The sequence below is a fragment of the Takifugu rubripes genome, chromosome 17 (genome assembly GCF_901000725.2).
Source record: "Takifugu rubripes chromosome 17, fTakRub1.2, whole genome shotgun sequence".
Lineage (NCBI taxonomy): Eukaryota > Metazoa > Chordata > Actinopteri > Tetraodontiformes > Tetraodontidae > Takifugu > Takifugu rubripes.
The window spans coordinates 6054127-6075292 of NC_042301.1; the positions used below are offsets into that span (position 1 = coordinate 6054127).

Consider the following 21166-nt stretch of genomic DNA (forward strand, 5'->3'; position numbering starts at 1 on the left):
TTTCCTCCCTATAGACGACACCACACCGGCTACAAAAGGATGCGCATTTCAAAGAGCATTTTGGATTTTGAATGGGGGCGGTGATTATTTTGTTTTTAGCGTGAATCTGCTGGGCAGAGAGTCCAGATGGAGATGGGGAGTAGTGAGAAAGCTCAATGGCAGTAAATTCAGCTTGCTGGGAACAAAACTGTGCTGGGTAGTATTGCAGTAGACCTGCATGCAGCGCTGTAATCTCTCTGTCTCATGCTCTCACTCTCTCTTCCTCTCTCTCCTCTTCTGCATACACACACACACTGGCGCACTTACAGTAACTACTTAGAGTCTTGTTAATGAGCAGTGGCCACAGGCTTTTTCAACAAATGCTCGAAGTAAGAGAAAATGATTTATGGTCTGCACGTTTGTTTTATGTTGGTACAACTGCTCAGTGGTACAGACACATCCGTAGAGAGCGCGGCCAGTTCTTCCGCTAGCAGCCACGAGGGGGCCGGCAGCATACTGCAGCAGTGGTTAAAGCAAGGCAGACAGGGTGAGAGAGGGACCGCATAGTAGAGATCAGATGACCTCGCTGCTGCAGTTAATGTTCTCTGGCGCGCAGACACAAGGCTACGGCTCTCCCTCGTTCCGCAGGGCTGCTGTGTAACAATCTATTGTGGTGCTCGGAGTGGTGTTGCTGAGTGTCTTTGCATCAGGGCACAGATACGGGGGAGTAGAGCAAGAGAAAAGGGAGGTGTATGTTTATATTGCCATTTTTCCTTTCTTTCTTTCTTTCTTTCTTTCTTTCTTTCTTTCTTTCTTTCTTTCTTTCTTTCTTTCTTTCTTTCTTTCTTTCTTTCTTTCTTTCTCTTAGCTGGCATAAGACAATTCATCTCTCTTAGTCTTTCCATACCCTTGCTTGTTTTTTTGCCCCTTTATTGCTACTGCCGTAACTGCCCCCCCTTTCATGCCCCCTTTCCTCCTTCTTCTCCCTGTCTCTCTCTCCCTCACCCCCTCTCTTCCTTCTCTCTCTCTGCAGTGCAGCACAGTGATTATCATTCCACTCACAGAGTAAGGCCTGATAGTCAGATACTGCTGAGCACCATTCAACATCACCTGCTTCTAGTGGGAGCAATGGAGGGAGAGAAACTGAGACAGAGGAAAAGAGATGATGTGGGTGGATAGGGGTGGAGGTGGGGTGGGGCAGTTGCAGAATAAGAGGGATGCAAAGGAAAATGACAGAAGAGTAAATGAAGGGTGAGAGAGGACAGGAAATATTGAAGGGCAAAAAAATAGCAGTGTTGAGAGGGGAGGATTGCTCTTACTGCAGAGGTGGTCCCACTGCAACATACAGGCTGCATACTTGTGAATGTTGGAGCGCGCGTCTGTACGTGCACACCTGCAAGGGTGTGCAAGCATGTCTAATGCCAGGATTTGTGCTGTCTGCTTTGTGCGTGTGCGTGCGTGTGTTTTCTTGAGAAACAAGGCACCTTGACTCATCAACATCTGTGAGTCAGACAGGTGAAGAAATTCCGCTCAGATTGCTTCATCTGTCCCTGAGCTGAGTTTGAACCTGTTTCCTGGATTCTGCAAATACCACAACAGTCAATCGTCTCCCCCTTGACATTATTCCTTCTCTGTCTCTGCCCCCCCCACCCCCACACATACACACACACACACACACACACACACACACCACCCCCAACCTCAACGGTCACGTACAGCTCATTCTTTTCCCGGATTTTCTAACAGGAGCTTTCCCTGATTCATTATTAGTCATAAATCTATTAAGTTCTTCTTTTATTTGTCATCTGTCGCTCTCTCCCTCCATCTCTCCGTGCCTGTCCCTACCTGTCTGACTGACCTAAAGGGTTTGCTGTGTAAACATGACATCTGCTTTTTTCCCCCATATTGCCCCGGGAAGCTGCATTCCAAGTCTGAACGTCACTCTCGTGTGACATGAGGTCTGAGAAGCAGTTTTAGATCTGTTCTATATTTAAATCACCAGTGCAGATATGTCATTGTCAAATGAATTGTTAACACATCTGTCCTCTCCACGCGGCCCTTGTGAGACACCTCCTGACAGCTTTTTTCACAGTTTCTCCTCTCCGCTGTGTTTGATGCACAAATTAACCTGTCAGCAGCAGGAAGTTTCAAAAGGCCCCCCGGCAACTCCAGTGAGCTAATGTAACCCAAGAACAAGAAAGTTTTGACCAGATGACTCAATCATTTAGTCAAAGTTAGGCTTGGGTTTGTTTTATTAATTGGCCCGACCAGCACTCCGATAGAACGGCAGGGATGAAAGAAGTGACAGAAGAAAGTGCTGATGCGAGATGCTAGAAGTCACAGAATGATTTGCTGCTGTTTCTGTGGATGAAAAAGCTCCTTTGATTTCTCGTTAACAACCCTAAAACAGCCTCATGAAACATTTAAACATGCAATGGAGCGTGTTCAAATGCTGCTCAGGGGTTACAAACAGTTAATGCACACTCAGAATTCTCCAATATTTGATAAATCACTTCACTCTCACCCTACTCTCAAGATGAGGGCTACACTTTAGCTGTAATAGCACAGCAGAACTGACGGATTCCCAAACGGAAGCAAAGGTCGTTTTGACTGATCAGCATTCCAGATATGAAGTCTGGACTGTACCCAAGTTTTGTCAACAGCAGCATATTAGTTTTCGCTGTGCGCCATGGCAGCGGAGCGCAATATCAACTTACACGTTGTGCTCAGCCGTAGCTGTGACCGGCCGACGGCCGTCATTCTATCAGCTCAAACATCTTCAGGCCGTAAATAATGTATCGCCTTATTGGACACAGGATGAGGTGACAGATTTTGAAGATGTGCTGTCATTAGCAATGCCTTTTGTGATTAAAATGCAGTGTGTGCACTGTCCCACTTCATCAGTTTAGTCTCAGTTACTTATTTATTCAATTAGTTGTTTTGCCCCTTTTTCCACAAAACACAAAAACTTAAGTCAGGACCACAGCAGTCTTGGTTTTTACATTTGCAGTGATTTGTAGTTGCTCTTCAGGAATTCCTTTACCGTACTTTTACGGAAGGTCTTCACCTGTCTGTGAGAGCACAATAGGTAAATTGTGTTGCCACCGTCTGTCTGTGTGATAAAGAGCCTTTTTCAAATGTCCAGACTGAGAGAGGAGGGGTCAATGCTGAGGAAGGATTTTACGGGATTCATTTCTCACAAACAGTGTCAGACTGCAATAGAACATTGATCATCTTCTTCTGTGAATTTATTGCTGGTCTGCACTGCAGCGGGCTGCTGTGAGCTAACAGCAATTTACATAGCTGATACAGCCATTATTAGTATTATTAGACACCAATTTAAACATTCTTTGCTTCCCAGTCACTGGAAGCCACATTTTACATATATTTCTGTAGGTCAACCTGCCAGCACAACCGCTGAGCCGCTTACTTAACACTTAGTCAAATATCATGTACCTACAGGCATAAATCGTGTGAAGGACAAGTTGCAAGGACATTAAGCTGCAAAGCTGCACCTCCGAATCAGCATTAGGAGAAACTCAGGTGTCTAGGGGATTACAAATCGGACGTCTGGTGCCTGCTTGATTGACATTTGTTTTGCAGACCTGTCCAACTTCTGCCTGCGGCTTCAAAACTGGGTGAAAACTTAGTTTCTACCGCTGGTGCTTGTTTTGGTTTTGTTTGTTTTTTTACAAACAAATGTAAATATGCAGCAAGAAGGAGGGCTGCAATTGGGATTCTGGGTGAAGTGAGACAGAAAATATAATCATTTAGTTCACGTGCGGTGCAAATGTAAACACATTAAGAGACTATAAATGATCTCATGTTGTCAATCAGGAAAATCAGACTGGAGCGGGCACCAACTTCCGATCTGAGCGTTGCTGAAGCCCAAATTTTGGCTAAGCAGAGAAGAGGAACTAAACAATAGAATGCATATGTAACTAACTAATGAATAATGGAATCAGCCATTACCGGCGGTGGCCGCCTCTTTACCTGGATGATGTGAAACATAAATGAGGCTGAGCTGGCAGCCGACGGGAAACGCGGCCCAAGTCCTTCAGCCGTATTTGTTGTTTTGGTTTATGCATAAGCCATATCCTGTCGATTGATTATGCAGGCCATGGTTTAGCCAAACAAAAACACATCCGAATCTGCTCTCAAACCTGCAGATGTTGCACGTACATACGCAAACACACGTGTTGAATATGCAGACACATGTAAGGAGAAGACTGTTAATTAACCAGAGCTCGTTAATTCTCTTTGAACCAACAGCGAGGAGGTTTATGCACTAATTACCTTGATGACTGAGGCAACCTGTGCACGCATGCAAATACACACTCTCACAAGTTTTAACACATCAAACACACACGCGCGCGCACGCATAAGCAGCTCCTCACAAGCTGTCATAACACAACTCACAGGCTTTGAATGTCTCACACTCATCCGCCAGAATGAAACGCAAGACGTAAAGGTGCGATGTCTCACTCAAGCACATGAACACACACGTGCACTGCAACACACTTTTGCCCTGAAATGAAAGCTATATTAAGAACTATTTTTCCCTACAGTTCCTTCAGAGCTGTGAGATTTGGATGATTAAGTTTATTCTAAGTTCAAACCATCTTCCCTTTGTTTGATTCACACAGATGTGCCAGAAATAACTCCTCAACAGCTTCCATATCGTACGAGGATGCTCATGCATGTGCACGCAAAGACACCTATTCAAACAGACTCATGCAAGACGGGCCAATCTTCCGTGTCAACTGTAATGGCTTGTGTCCGATTAAGGGGAGCGTTTGGTTTATGTCCTCTGTCAAACTCAATTAGATTTCCATCAGCTAATTCATAGGCCACAGAGGACCAAGTTGCACCAAAAAATGCAAACATACAAACTGTGAGCTTACTGGTTTAGTCCAGTGAATGGTTGGTATTAAATGGGTGAAATGGAAATGTTAGGAAGGGGGACTTTGGGACACAAAAGGCAGGCTGTGCAAATAGTGGGCAACCAGAAATCCAGGAAGGTAGAGGAGTTATGGGTCAATAAAGGTAGTGGCGCTGGAGATAAGAGGTCAAGGATATCATTGATCGCCACATCATAAAGCTGACTGACAAAAGATGAAGCAACCAGACAGGAGTTTAGTGAACAAAGTGGGCGGCAGGACAAAGAAAGGTGTTGGCAGGATGAGAAGCCAAACGGACATGTGAAGGAGTGAAAGACACAGTCAGACAGAGGAAGGGAGGATGGAGGGGAGGAATCGAAATTTATATTATCAGGGTGAAGAAATGAAAGAGGGCAGCTCTGGCCAGAGAGAGGGTCAGAGGGAAATTGAATTAGATAAAATCATGGCGACCAGATGAGTTTTGTTATGAACCACACAAACCTGTACACAGCATCCTGAACCAGACAACACAGACATAGCTGTAAATCACACTCTGCTGTGTCAAGCCCTTATCTGCAGGACATGTTAGTTTCATTACTCCCATTGTGGTTTTAACCACATTTAGGACAATCTGAGGGGGACAGATGCAAAAATAGGAGGGAAGCTCCTGCTGATGGCAAAGGAGAAGAAGCAGACAGATACAAAAGAGAATGGGCATACATCATACATGCAAAAACATTATTTACACTGAGTAAACAGTGGGTCAGGTCAGTGGGATCAGAAAAAGAGGAGGAGAGGAGAGGAGAGGAGAGGAGAGGAGAGGAGAGGAGGTTTATGGCAGCATAGCTAAGATGGTAGCCAAAAAAATCAGCCCTGTTCTAAATACTATCATTAGTGTGACTACAGTAATGACTGTAACTACAGAATCACTGACAATCAGCTTTCTGACAGAGGAAGGGTTTTAACTCTAATTTTAAAAGTAGAGCGGGAGTGAGCCTCCAGTACCTGGACAAGGATCTGGTTCCACAGCAGGGCGGCCTTTATGCTCAGCCCCCCATTCTGCCTTTTGAGATTCTGGTAACCACAAGTAAATCAGCATTCTGAGAACGGAGTGGTCTATTGGGAATATAAGGTGTCATTAGCACCTCCAGATATGATTGACCTCGGTCTCCGATGAACCTTGTAGGTCAGGAGAAGAATTTTAAAAACTTTTCTTGATTAAATGGGCGGCCAGTGAAGAGAAGCCACTTTAGGAGTCAGGCGATCTCTTTTGTCAATGCCTGTCAGAACTCTAGCTGCGGCATGTTGGATCAAATTGGGGGTTCTCATCTGGACATCCTGATAATAATGAATTACAATAGTCCATCTTGGAGGGAATAAATGCCGGACAGACTTTTCAGTATCATGCTGAAGAATAAAGAAAAGGCACGTCTCGAGACTGTTTTTTTATTCCTTGTTAAAGAATAGATTTTGGTCAAAGGTTCGTCCAAGATTCCTCACAGAGAGCTCAGAGGCTATAGAGATACCCTCTAGAGTAATGATGTGATCTAAACTATAAACTCCTTCTCCCTCTCCTCTCCTCTCCTCCAGCAGGAGGGTCCCCCTACATGAGCCTGGTCCTGCTCAAGGTTTCTTCCTGTTAAAGGGGAGTTTTTCCTTGGCACTGTTGCTTGTCTGGGGTTAGGCCCTGGGATTCTGGATAGCGCCTTGAAACAATTTTGATTGTATAAGACGCTATATAAATAAAGATTGATTTGATTTGACATGAGGGAACTGGTATCTGATAAATATGATATGAGGTTGGCCATTAATACAAAATCCTAAAAACTGCTCTGCTTTAATATTATCAATCGTACGCTAACATTAAAAGGTACATGACATGACTAATGGTTTCTAAATTTGTTTTGGATTGTTTAATATCAAGGGGCACCATTTCAGTCTCCACATCAGCCTTGAGTTAAATGAAAAGATGAAATCGCGTTAAAACAATTTAGTCTTGAGTGTTAAAAGTGGATAAAAACAAACACCGTTGTCTGTGCTAACACCCGCCTTGCTTTGGGCAAACACAATAGGGTACTTAAAGAAATATGATAGCTGAGTAGAAATAATACGGACATATCAGAAGCACAAACAGTTACTGACAATAATCCACAACTCTGTGGTAATCTTATTTCCCTACAATATTGGGTTTCTGGGCGGAATCCTGAGAGAAAATGTGTTTGCTCTTGTGTTGTGATCACTAATAGCTTTAACTCTTAATCATTTAGTGATAGTTATGAGTGAATTATTCCAGCATTGCCATTATTTTAACAGGTTTCTTGTTTGGCAGCATACTAAGTCACTAACTACAGCAATTGTTTGACATATTGATCACTGATTGGGGGTGGGGGGTTCCTATCACAAGAAAATTAATAATCCTTTCTCTGTCACGATGTTTCTCACCCACTTCTTCCCTTTCTGTGCCATTGCCCTTGGTCCTAAACTGACAGAAAAGAGGTTGGACTGCTTCATCAGAGCTCTAAAAATATGTCGGTCCCTCTGTGCAGGGTTTGAGATGAAGCCACAGAGATTCCAAGAACTGCTGCTTTTCCATTAGGTTCTAATATCTCTTCCCCTGCCTCAGTCTCAGCTCACTATTTCTGCTGTCAGTCGCCCTGCTTTCATCCCCGCCTCGCTCCATAATGGCAGGAGAAACATGTGCTCTATTAATTTCCTACTTCTGCTTAATTAATTTTGCCACGTCCCTGTCTCCATGCGAGTTGAAATGTTTAAATGCGCTTAATTCTTTTGCTGTTTGTACGGAAAAGAAGAATTGACTTAGTCTGGATGTTGGTGCCAGACGTCCATCAGTTTCTCTCCAGATTATCCCGAGGCTACATTCCGATCTTAGGTTTTCCCCCCACCCTAATCTGCGTCTTGTCTCTGTTGCTTTCACTTCTGCGTTATACAGGGCAGATGTAAATTGAAGGGATTGTAATTTGGCGACTGGATAAATGAGCATGAGCAGAGATGCAGGGGGGTGTTGGGTGGAAGTAGGCTTCCTGGTGCAGAGTGGTCCCTCCAGGCCAGAGGGAGACATTTAACTGTCTCTGATATTTTCTCAGCATGGATGTATTACAGTATGCCCCCCATAAAGTCGAAGCTGCTCTGCTAACTAGACCAGAGTGATTTGTGTGCTGAGATGTCAGCAGCTTTGATGCTCAGTTTGAGTGAATGATGTCAGTTCTTAGTGAATCACCAGCTATTCCACTGCAGCACGGACAGAGTTGATGGCTACTTGTGTGTACTGATAAGGATGGGAACCGCGTGAAAATATAGACTCTGTCTCTTAGTTTTCAGCCAGACCTCACGGCAGTTTATCCACAGAAAAATGACTAATATTAAAGATTCTAAATGGGTTGGGGGGGTGTCATTTAATAGCAAACAATGAAATGGAAAACCTTCTGAGCAAATCTGCAAAGCATATGGGTTTCAGAAGAGTGACACTCCAAATTTGCTAATAAAGCAATTATACACAGCAATGATAGCATATTTGGAGCTGATTTAAAATTCAAACAAATGGACAGAGTTTATTTGCAACATTTCACAACTGCATGGTTCCACGTTTTACGGAGCAACAGTGTGACTGTATCAGGCAGGTCTGCTGTTAATGGTAACACCAAACCTGCCTGATACAGTCACACAGTCGCCTGACGTTGTGGCACAACACTGAACACGAAAGCTTGCAGAAAATCCTCCCAGCAGTGACATGCTTCCCAAGGCTTGGATCCAGTTAATTAGCCATGGCGGTGACACGATCAACTCGACTGCCGTCTCCCATCTCCTTAAAAAAGCAGACGAAGTGACATCTTGGCATGGAGTTATTCCAATGCCAAGATTTGGCAAGAAAGATCACTTCTCTGAGGCAAATCTCACCAGAAGAGTTGCACTATTGTTGGTGTTTATTTTTCCTGCATATTTGAAAAGCGAGTGCTGGACACTCTTTTCCAGGGTAGGAAGCATAATATTGACAAAGCACCTGACACAGCAGCGGTGTTTTTGTCAGTACACTCTATATTGCCAGCTGCCACTTGTAGGCACATTTCCAACTGGAAAATAAGGCCAAGGTTGGTAAACATCAACTGCATCCTGCAGCATCAATCAAAACTGGGATTAAACCCCCCCAACACTTAAAGATGCTGTGGCGGGTTAATTATTATTACCCCTGCATCGTAGCATCTAAACTCATAATCAAGGCAAACAAGAACAGATAATCTCAATATGTCTGTGCAGACCCCTGCATAAAACAGTCTAATCCCCAGATTTAGGATCTCAGATTAGGCATCCTGGATGATTAATACATTGTGTGTGTGTGTGTGTGTGTGTGTGTGTGTGTTTTCCGCAGGGGACCCTTCGCCGAGTGACCTTCTCTGTGGTCAGCCAGCCTCAGGACGGCGGTTGTTATGACAGCGGCCTAGAGGATTCGGAGACTCCCAGCAGCAAGAGTTCATCGGGGCCACGCCTGGGAGCCCTGCCGCTTCCTGAGGAAGGCTACGAGCGGACCACCCCGGAGGGCAGCGTCGGGGAAGAGGAGCATGTGGAAAATGGTCAGAGCAGGCAAACGAACGCAGGCATCGAGAAATTACAGAAAACATCATAAATTCATCTTTTCATTCATTGCTGAAGGTCTTTGTCTTTCAAGGCCATTTTTTTTTCCACAAACGTGCACGGACACATGCATGTGCACGCAGGTGCTGTAAAACCTTGACTTGTCATCAAGGTTTTTGAAGGCTTTTCTTTTCACGCAGGATGGAATTCCTTTCTTAGTATCTTTTTTAGAAGCTAATGCACGGCAAAATGTACCTGTCAGTCAGCAGCTCAAACCCAAGAAATTAAATTGTGTTTATACCTTTTCGATTTCAGGTCTTTGTCAGGGATCAAGAGTCGCAAAAAAAAAACAACGTCTTTGCTGTTTCTTTTCTTTGTGGTCATGCTGAAACCATAACAGCTCCACGTCAGCCTTCTAGGGGTTAAATGTTACATTTCTGCTGTCTGAGTTTTTATTTACTGTTATAAGATTCTCCCTTTTTTTGCTGTTGCTCACTGTTAAAAGTTGTGTTTGCCTTTAGCACAGTATTGATTATTCTTGGAAACCAAATGGCCTCCTTCCATGATATTAGAATAACCTTTGACCTTACAGGACATGGATTGTGGATCATTGGTGACCTCAATAACCTCTTGAACCAGTTGAGGGGTTGTTGTTGTTGATGATGATGATCATGATGGTATCTGACATGCAAAAGTTCTGTCTAAACTGGACTCGGCTTGAACTCATGTCAGTATTTAAAGTGAACAGTTCCTGAACGAACACCCCTGATCATCTGTGTGTGATCAAAGTTCTCAGAACAAATGACGAAGGCTAATTTTTTAACCACCTATCGACATTTGTGGTAATTTATAATAATGAACATCTGAAACATGCAGAACACAACCTCAGCTGTTTCATTTGATCCAGCTATGTATTAAAACCATAATTCCTTCACTATGTGTGAGGCCATTAATATTTATAACCCAAATTTGTGGCAATTATCTCCCCTTGGGCTTCAATAGATGTTTGATTTGACCTCAGGTTTCACCTTTCATGTAGTGCTTAATGTTCTTTTAAAGTACGCAATTTCCATTTTGCAAGGACATCATTTTTCATGCTGATTTTTTATTCTTTTCTCTCTCTTACGAGCTTTTTCCCTCACTGCTTAACCACCTTCTTACTCATGTCTTCCTCACCTGATATTTCGCTAATTTCTCCTGGCCTTGGACCCAGTGCAGTCATACGTCCAGCCACTGCCCCACACACTCACCCCCTCCTCCATAGAGTATTTTTCTGACTGCTCTGGTCAAAACCATTAAATGATGAATTTCTAGGTCCCTGAAAACCGTCATTAACAAGTAACGTTTTAGGGATTCATGAGAGCTTTTCAGCAATTTCAGCCTTCAAGATTAGCCACTAGGTGGTGTTTTCTACAATCGCACACTTTGAAATGGTCAGCTCTTCTTTGCCAGCTTGTATCATCTTTATTTTCTCATTCTCTTTTGTACGTCCAGATGCCAGGCAACTGCCAGATGTCGCTCTGACTGGAAAATGTACCAGGGACTGCGATGAGTTTGGCCACTCTGACACTTGCTGGATGCCCATCCGGCCCTCACCTCGCCAGCGCCAACGCCATGGCAGCGACCCTCCAAGGCTCTCGACCTTTTCCCCCGGAGACGATAACAACAACCTTCGCCGTAACGATCACGAGAGCGACAGCGAGAGCGCTGGCAGCGCGGGGAGCTCAGAACCTGGCGTTGTCAGCAGCGAGAGATTACCACTGGCCAACGGCGACCCTCTCGGCACCCTCAGTAGAGGAGATCGCAACAGGAACGTGGGCGATCACAACCGTAACCTTCTGAACCGCAAGATGACGTCAGCATCCTACGACACGTTCAGCAGCGCAGGCCTCGGACGGCGCCAGCAAGAGGAGGAAGGGGGAGAGAGCCAGAACCCACCTGAGGTCATACCACTGACGCGGACAGGAGGGGACTACAAGACCGCGTCCTGCCTCACGCTGTCACGCCGTGAGGTCTACCTGTGACAGCTCAGCAACAGTGCAATCATCACCACCCAACACACTTTTCTAAAACAAAAAGAAGACAACAAAACAGATTGAGATCTTACCTGGCAAGTTAGGAATTTAGACCTCCTTTTTAAACTTGTGACAAAATACCAAGTCAGAACTGCTGTAAATCAAATTGGACCTTTTGGATTCCGACATATATTTAAAGGCACTTAAACTAAAGCAAGCGATGGATCATCGCTTTGGGGAGGATTTAACAGGAGTACTTTCTAAAAGAAAATAAACACTTTTTTTTATCCAACACTGAGGTCGCCGAACGGCAAATATTCTATTCATGGCCATGTGGAGGAGGATAACTTCACTCTTCTTTTTACCTGAATCCAATGCATGTCTGACCCTCCCAATCTGGGTGAAGAAGAGAGAGCTGAATCTAAGTAAAAACCTGATGCTATAAATATTTTGGCACATACTTTGGTGCATTTGCTGAGGCTACATCGAGCCTGGACTCAAAGGCTGAACCATCTGCTGAAGGAAAACACTGGTCTTCAGAGAAACTGACAAAAAAGAAGTAACAGGCATCAATTTGATTTCTTTGGCTGCAGCTGAAACCAATCAGACTCTGTGTTGTCCAATCAACTAGATTGTACCACAGCGGGAGCCTTCGAACATGCACTTCATTGGGTTTGAAGTGAATTTTAAGCAGAGTACATGCGGCTACTGTACAGTTATATATGACTTGAAAAACATGAAAAACATGCTCACGTCAATCAGGCATAAAAACACAATTAAGTCAGAACACAGCAACAACTTTAAAGGACTTCTTACAGTAATTAGACATCATTATCTACAACAATGCTCTCTGGTAGTGTGTAGTCTGGCTAGTGGATTTGGTTTTTTTCCCCTTCCTAAATGCCCCGTATGTAAACCGTGTATTATATGTGCGCAACTGATGCAGCATTTTTTGCCTGCTGTCAGCCGCCGTTTCAGAGTAGACTGAGGTGCTGGGTTCACCCGCACTTTACAGTAGACAACGTGTCATTGGTGCTCTTATGAACTCGAGCCGCACACATACATGCACGCATGCACGCGCTTAGCATACAGATCTAAGCATGCAAACACAAATTCATGGTGCGTCCGCGAAATGTGAACACGCACGGAGCCACGGTTTGTGACACGATTCAGTGGCTGTGTAACATAGCATATCTAAAACCGACATTAACTTTCATCCTGAAAAACATAAGCACAGGCATACACACAGCATATAGCCAGTATTTAAGCATAAAATGTATTAAATAAGTACTCATCTGTGACTGATGTTTGAGGCTACATTAAAGGGAACTTCAGGCATCTTATTTGTCATAAGAAAATGTGGAAACATAAAATATTCAACAACTGTAAGTAGGACTTGGGGAAAAAAAACTCCTGTGAGGAAAAAATAAGAAAAAAAGGACTCTGCATGAAAGAAAGATAATGCTAACTTTTTTCTCTCGTTTAAAACCACATGCCTTTTTTGAATACCACGCCTATTTGGAAACATCTTTGCTCCCTGCGTGTGCTAACGGGGGAAGACTGCTGGCGGCGAGGGAGTGAGCTTCAGTAGGTTCAACTGTTTATCGTGGCGCAACTTTAGGTCAACCTTGGGCCTTTTTCTCCTGTTTGCACAAGTCGGTGTAAAAGGGTGCCACGGGCCAAACACGAAGCCTTGCTGCAGCCTTTCACACAGTCCCACACGCCCGTGCTGCTGTGCTGGACTGCACAGATAACGCGCTCCTTTGCGCTCGTCCTTCCCAGCAGCTACTCTACTTATTCAGACACACTCGGCTGCACCGGGCTGACGAGTGGGTGAAGATTGGAGGCCGGCACATCTTAATTCCCATCATCAGTGTGTGGTTCGGTGGTGTGATAGGGATAATAGGGTTAGGTCGTCCCTCTGGTCTTCACATGTTTCCTTTCTCTCCTCGTCTCCTCTGTTGATCTGCACTGATCTCATTAATGTCTAAGTCCGAATGTAACGGTTCTGGATGTTTCCAGTCTGCGTCTTCACTTCTCTGGCTGTTTTGGATAGGATAAGGCGAATAAGACATGCTCACCGTGCTGTGAGGGAGAAATTTAAAGGTTAACAAACAAACTGTGGTCACTGTGGACTGTAAGTACCATGATTTCATCTTTTACTCCGCAGCCTAAGAAATGATTGCCCACGCTTTATTTTTCTTCATTAACTGTATATATGTCCATCTTCTCATCTGCTATGTTAGACCACTGATGTACTTACTCCCTAAGCCTTTCACGACCCCCTTAATCCCCAACATGGCTGTTTACGGAGCTCCGTTATTGATGGACTGTGCCCGGGACGTAAAGAACACTCGAGGCCTGACGCATGAGGGTAATCGGCTCAGAGAGAATTCACATAAAGCAAAGGTGTGAAAACAATCACAGCGTCCTGCAGGATGTGGTGGAAGCACTGAGAGACTGGGGACACGCTCTCTCTCTCTGGGAGAGAGAGATGCGCAACAAAGACTCGGACATTGCGGTTTATCGTCACCGCGTGGAAAGAGACTCTTGAAACAGCTCTGATGCTTCAAAGTGGCAGATTCCCTTTCTTCTGCAAACTGCTGTTTTAAGGCAGTTCTTTTAAGGCGCCTTTCAAACTCCCCACCCCCACCCACCCCACATCTGGATTGAAAGGATCCTGCTGTACATTAATCTCTTTTTTATACTGCACGTTTAAACATGACTCTGTTTCTGTCATTTGCAAAACAAAGACGGGAGACCGACAGCGAACGCCGAGCCTGAGATCTGTCACTTACATCTTTAAAAAAAGGAAAAAAAACAAACAAAAAAAACATCAGACTTTAGCGCACGTCATGTACCTGTCATCTCCCACTGCTGTAACCCTTATAGCCATGTAAGATAAAACGTACACTGTAGAACAGACAACTGGAAACAATGGCATGCTTAAGGTCTTCAAAATTGCACTTGAGAAAAAAAGAGGTGAAAACAATGTGTTTCTTATTTTCCTTTCTTTTTATTTTTTATGGGGCTGGCTGTGTTTTTCTGCTTCCCCCTCTCCTGTAATTATATACTAAACTAATTGCATTTGCTATGTCGCGGAAGGACGAGGAGCTGTCGGCGGCTGGTTTGGTATGAAGTTGAATCGTGTAAAAGTTTGACTTTGACATTAAAAAAATTCAAACACACACGTCTGTCCGCATTGTTTTTGTGTTGTTTGTATTCGTTCCCCACAAGGAAGGCAACAACAAGACAAATGGAAACTGTATTAAACTGTGTTTCATTGTTCTATTACAAAAAAAATCAAGTCTATCCCATATGGTAATTATATGATCCAGCTATACATCATCTCTTCTGATTTTCAAGGTCACATCCTGCAAATCTTCCGTTTTGATCCAACCAGAACAATAAACCCCGTCCTCACTCATATAATTTCCGTCAATAACTCTTGCTTGTGGTTGTCTAGCAATCTGAAAAGAATGTATTTCCATGCCCTATGTTATTTAAATGTGGCTTCATATAAGAACTCTATGCTTAGAAGTTTGATTTTCTTCAGTATCCTGTTAGAGGGAAACTTTTGGAATATATTTAGGAGGCAATTTGTTCGTGGATTTATCTGAACAGACTTCAGAGGTATTAACTGCACGCTGCAAAGATTAGCGTGAAGGACTCTGAATGTCAAAGAGCGACACTTTGTGTCCAGTGTGCAACACTGACACCATGCGGCCAAGAGTCGACATTACCTCCATTGTCCGGGAGTCGCAGGGAGCGTTTCAACCTCTGGTTTTACTGATCGGAACGGAAAGAAAAAATATCTTTACAACAATTTTACCGAAAATTCCATCTTAGGTCTATTTAGAATGTGCGTGTTTAGCACATAGCCACGCATGTTTATTTCCTTTTACAAAAATCTTCCTTCATTAATACATACCCATTAAATTAATAACCTGTAATTACAAATGTGTGTTTTAACATCCTTGGTTGATTTATTTGATGTAGATGGACAATGTTTACCTGCTCTTAAACCATGCCTTGTGTCAAAATATAATTTTAAAATGTCATTTTGCTGTGTTAACCAGCCAATAACTGTTGTGATGGAACTGCGAGCATAAGCTTTTAACTCCAAATAATGAATTACTAAACATTCTTCTGGAGAGAAAAAACCCCAAAGGTCCAATTTGGTGTCTTGCAATAAAGTCATAAAAGCGAGCGCAAGATATTTATTGATGCCGCGCAATATAAAACATGTTGCCAACATTTCTGGCTCACTTAATGTGTCATCAGTCATCTTCATGCTATGTCAGCTCAGTGTCTCTATGGCATCCATAAAAACTGGATAACTGGACAAACTGCCACTTGGGCAGCAACAAACAACATCAGTTTCTCTGAACTCTTAATTAAATCCTGGGAAATGACCCCAAGGGAGCTACAGGTTATTGATTAGAAAGAGAATACCACAAAGAATGTGCTGGTGAAACCTCACAATCTCACACACTCATACACCCTTCACTATGATTTCTGGAGCCATCTGCTCCAGAGGTCTGTCCCAATGATCATGGCCTAAAATTCCTTTGTGTTTTAGAATGATCCTTTCATGCAGAGAGAGCCGGAATTAGCACCAACACAGCCACGTGTGAAGCTATGCAGAGCTACAAACATCCTTCCTTGATAACCTTCCAGGTGCTCCTGGATGTAAGCTTCAATCCTTCACACGTTGCTCCTTCATTTTTGCTCTTTTAGCGGCTGTTGGCGGCATCACTCTAAACCTATGGTGGCTGTTCTGACAGCAAAAACAGATCTGGCTGTGTTAGATGTAAACAGGATTCCTGTATTAGCCTTGAGGTACTGAAGGAATTTCAAATGAATTCTTAAGATGCAGCAATCTTCATTCTTAAATGGCTAAAGCAGGAAGAGCTGCACAAATTAGGTTTTTAGTATTTTAATAACCTAGGTATTGGTTTAATTGGGTCTGGTATGTTCTGATTTACACCATATAATGGTGACAGCTCTAGTTTCAGCTAACTAAATGCTACATGCTACATAGAAACAACAAGCTTAAACTGCTGACAGAAATTCATTTGCTTTTAATTTATACTTGCCTTCCCAGTTTCACATAGTGGCCATCTAGACATAGTGTTTTCCTAAACAGGGGTGTGAGAACAAGGTGTTGTTCCAGCATTTATGGAGTAATTTGCAGTTTGCAGAGATTGCAGAGGTGTGTCTGCTCTTCTCTTGTCAGCGCTTGCCTGCTGGCAGCTCCTGGCTTCTTCTGATTTTCTCAAAGAGCAGGCCTGTGTTGTTAATGCTGTTGTTGTTTATTTGGTTGAACTTCTAATTGAGAAAGTTTGTTGCTTGTGTGAGAGCTGCATTTGTGACCAGGCTGATTTGTGAGTCAATCATGCGGAGCTTGGGGCTGTAATTTTGAAACTTGTAATTACTTCTGTGTTTTATTAAGCAGAAGTTAAGTGTGTTGGTAGTAAGGCACATCATAATTAGGAATCTTTGCTTGGTGGCAGCTTATGTACAGAGGCCATCCGTCCATGCCTCCACCCGTCCACGCCTCTATCCGTCCATGCCTCCACCCGTCCACGCCTCTATCCGTCCATGCCTCCATCTGTCCATGCCTCCACCCGTCCACGCCTCCACCCGTCCACGCCTCTATCTGTCCATGCCTCCACCCGTCCACGCCTCTATCCGCCCATGCCTCCATCCGTCCATGCCTCCACCCGTCCACGCCTCTATCCGTCCACGCCTCCATCCGTCCACGCCTCCATCTGTCCATGCCCCCATCCGTCCATGCCTCCATCCGTCCATGCATCCATCAGTCCATGTATCCATCCGTTCATGCCTCCATCCGTCCATGCCCCCATCCGTTCATGCCTCCATCTGTCCATACATTCATCCATCCATGGCTCCATCCGTCCATACATTCATCATGTTAAGAGTTCTCCCCAGTGTGTCACTCTTTCCCCACCCTTCTGTGTCCTATCAGTCTTTCCTCCTGTTGTCTATTTCCAGGCTGGGCAGGGCCACTACCTGGTTCAGGCCCATCAGATCCTCTAGACACCTGCAACTCATCTATGTTCAATCATCTGCGCCTGCCTCCTGCTTAAGAGGCTGATTCCTTCTTTGACCTTTGCCAGTTCATTGTCCTCTCCTTTGATTTTTGCTCATTTTGCCTCTCTTCTGTCTGCAGACCTAAACCCGAGCTCCACTGCCCATATCACCCAGCCTGCTTCTTGCCTAGCCGTGGTTTTATCTATGCTGAGAGTTGTTGGCAATCACGCTGTTCATTTTCAGTAAAAGAGCTAAACCTGATCTCGTAGTGCGAGTCTGAATTTGTAGGGTCAGTTCCCGTCAATCTTAAAATATCGATCTGTCCCTTTATCCATCTCTAATTGTGCTTTCCTAAAGCTTAGCATGTATTGTGGCTCTAAAGTCTCTGCATTCAGAAACCCACAGTGCTCATGCAGGCAGCAGTGGCTTGTAAAAACAGTTTTAGAGGAAGAAACATTGGGCAGAAACCTGCAGATATAAAATTTAAACATGACTAAATAAGACAAATGTATCAGGTAAAGTTGAGAATTTTTCTTTCCATGTAAAAGTTTAGATCTGCTTGTAGGAACTCATGTTTAGGACAGACATGATTAACAGGAATGATACAAATTTGGACACGTATAAACATCACTGACAGTAAAACCTACCATTAGCATAATCTGCATTGACAGTACTTCGTCATACTATGACATTTAGTTCTGGTTGTTATTTACTGCATTTACAGGGTTTTTTGGTTTGTTTTTTTCATGGCAGCATTGCTGGATGCAGCTCTGGAACCATCAATTGGGGAAGCGCGTCACAGCTGTCTGAGTAATTTGCCATGATGAAGCCTTCTGTTATTGCCAAGCAGCATCCCGTTCCTTTCAAGGGATACTTATGACACCTGTTCCCATTTCTGCACAGGCTAAACACACAAAGCTACTATTTTCCACAGTTTCCTCACCTCTGTGATTTCACATCTGCTGGAGAAGCTGGGGAAAATCCATCACTTAAGGTTTCCAAACCTGAATATTCCATGGCTTTAGTTTGATCCCAGAGCAGATGGCAGCGGCATGGTGGCCTCTTTTGGTTTCTCTGAAAGTGACCTGGAACAATCATAATGCCTCCTGTGATCTACTGCACTTCACCTTCAGAAGCTGAAAGTGTTTTCACCCTCAGACAGCCTGCATCTGATGAAGGTGAGGAACACGTCGAGTTTGGCACTGAGGTCTGCCTAATGTCACAAAAGCAGCTTCACAGTCGTCGCCATGCCGGCTGCAGATTACACGATTGAAATGTATATATACCAACAGAAAAAAACCTTCCAGTATGTCGAGCTGGATTTGACTGCATGAAAGCAGCAGTTTGACTGCACGATTGGCATCTTGCTACCCATCATTTCCTTTTCAGGAGCTGCCTAAGACCAAGTGATGTCAATTTCTGCAACGAAGAAACTTGAAAATAAACCCAGCCGATGCTTTCAAGGACTACAATAAAAAGGAGGAATTCCTCAGGGACGACAGATGGCTGTATTAATAGTACAGATGTGGCAATTTGTGATAGATTGTGCTGTGACACATTGAGAGTGAAAACATATTCAATATTCAACAGCCCCTGTTGGAGTGCATTTTTTATTGGGTTATTATAGGATGAAGGGACTTTTTCATTTTCACATTTTCGGAAGAAAACCATCATATTTGCCAATATACTTCATATAATCCTCTACAACATATAGAGTATATACACAGTTTTCTAAAGTATTAGGAAGTCAATACATCTGTTTTTATTATTATTTTTCAAAGTCTTCCATAGTGCTAAATTAGTTGTGTGGTATTATAGTTGACCTTAAAAATGACTATGGAACGTATTGATGACATGTTTAATATGCTGCTCTGTTGATAGTAATTCTGCATGGTCAGCTTTAACTGGCTTCTCTTAACTGCATTTGGATTCAGTTACATTTTAAATGCATCCAGACTCAGAGTCGGTTTGCTGCAGAACACTGGTCATTTTAATAACCGCAATTATTGAAAATGTCACCGACTCCATCGAAAATAAGCAACGTAAATCAAAAACATGAAAGAAATGGAAATAGTGTTTGAACAAAGGAAGGGGTCATACAGAAGTTGGTTCCTGGCAGCCAGAGATCCACCTAAAGGTGCTTTCAAACGGGGAACCAGGCAGAGATCCAGATATGATAGAACCGGCAGTAATGAGGGAACTGGGCAAGTGTCTTAAAGATGACCAAGGAGTAGAGAGTTGTTCCTATGACAACAGAACCCTTTTTTACACTGCAATTACAACATGCAGCAACACCTGTGTGAAGGGTTGCTTGTTTTTGAGGAGATAAAAAGTTGGAAGGTGAACTGCTTTGTGTGATTGTGGAAGAGGCGTTCATTAATTTCCACATTTCTCCTCAGTTCCCTGTAGCGGTTTGACTGTGTTTCCATGGTGAACAAATTCCTTTTGAAGTGTTGGAGTTGTTTTTGGAATCCCAACCTCTCAGAACTCTTCATAGGCTTCATCACAGCTCTTTTCAGAGGCGCCGTTTCCTCGCGGTTTCTCTCTCGGAGGGCAGGTTCAGGTGTCCACTCCACACATTCAGACTGAATCTCCAGCACCGCTCCTTGACAGTTGTCGCCTTTTGAATACATCCTATCCTTGATGTCGGGTTGCTTCTGCAAGAGACTCCAACTCTTTTGGGTTGAAGGGTGTGACACTTCTTTCTCATAAACGTCACATTTAAAGGCTCTCTGCAGGGACGTGTTCTTCTGGCTGCTGTGACTGGAGGTGCGACCCCTCCATCTCTCATTGTGTCATTCACAAAACACTTTGGCTCTCTGCGCTTCCTCATCCCTTTTTCCTGCTGTGTAGTGTTGTGTGGAGTTGCATCTCCATGTGGCTGGTCTTCAGATTCTCACTGATGCACAACCAATAGTCCTTCATCTATTTGTGGAACTCTTTTCTATTTCCATTTTCCCAGATACATTTCTGGACACATATTTTATAGACTGTATATTTTCTGTCTGATGTTATTCGCGAGGGAATCGTGATAGCTGGTCATTCTCTTTACACCATGGCTGTCAACATTTTTTTCCAGCAGCCTTTCAGAGATTTTAGATTACTCCTATGGCTTTCTGTTTAAACTTCTTATTTCAGCTCCAAGTGTTTATGTTGAAATGGAATTTGAGTGTGAAATGTAAATTGAGTGCAAAAGGAAGGGTTGAAATGGAAATTTAGGAAGGGTGTGGTGGAGACTGGGAGAGCAGATGAGTCCGTTCGCCACCTCATGAATTTACAGAAAACAAAGGCGCCCTGAAGTTCAAAGGAGACCTGCGTCAAACGACTGGGGGGGGGCATACTCAGTCATTCAACTTCTTGTGCCAGCCGGAACACATGCTGTGAAGGCACCAAACACATGCGGTGCATGCAGACACGCTGTGAAGACGTCCTGTGTCCGCGCCTCGGAGGCGGGCCTTCGGCTATATAAGATCAGAACTGTGTACGTTTAAGCAGAGATCTCTCTGCATGCATCCTTGTGTGTATCCTGACCGACTGACTGGAATAAACCATCTCCTATGGACTAACTTAGATTCATCGTTTACTTCTCCAAACGGCTAAAGTTCCGCGACAATGTCATTTCTTGTTCTTCCCCCTTTTTGTCTTCTG

General features: G+C 43.7%; 1 protein-coding gene across 1 annotated transcript in view; it reads left to right on the forward strand.

Annotated features, from left to right (window-relative positions):
- The window catches only part of pcdh7a (protocadherin 7a), a 36595-nt gene extending 22155 nt beyond the window's left edge, over positions 1–14440 (forward strand). The window contains exons 4-5 of the mRNA XM_011618489.2: positions 9244–9445; positions 10941–14440. Coding sequence (XP_011616791.1) covers positions 9244–9445; positions 10941–11470 — 732 coding nt within the window. The 3' untranslated portion in view covers positions 11471–14440. The remainder of the gene's footprint in view (positions 1–9243; positions 9446–10940) is intronic.
- Positions 14441–21166: the final 6726 nt, after the last annotated feature.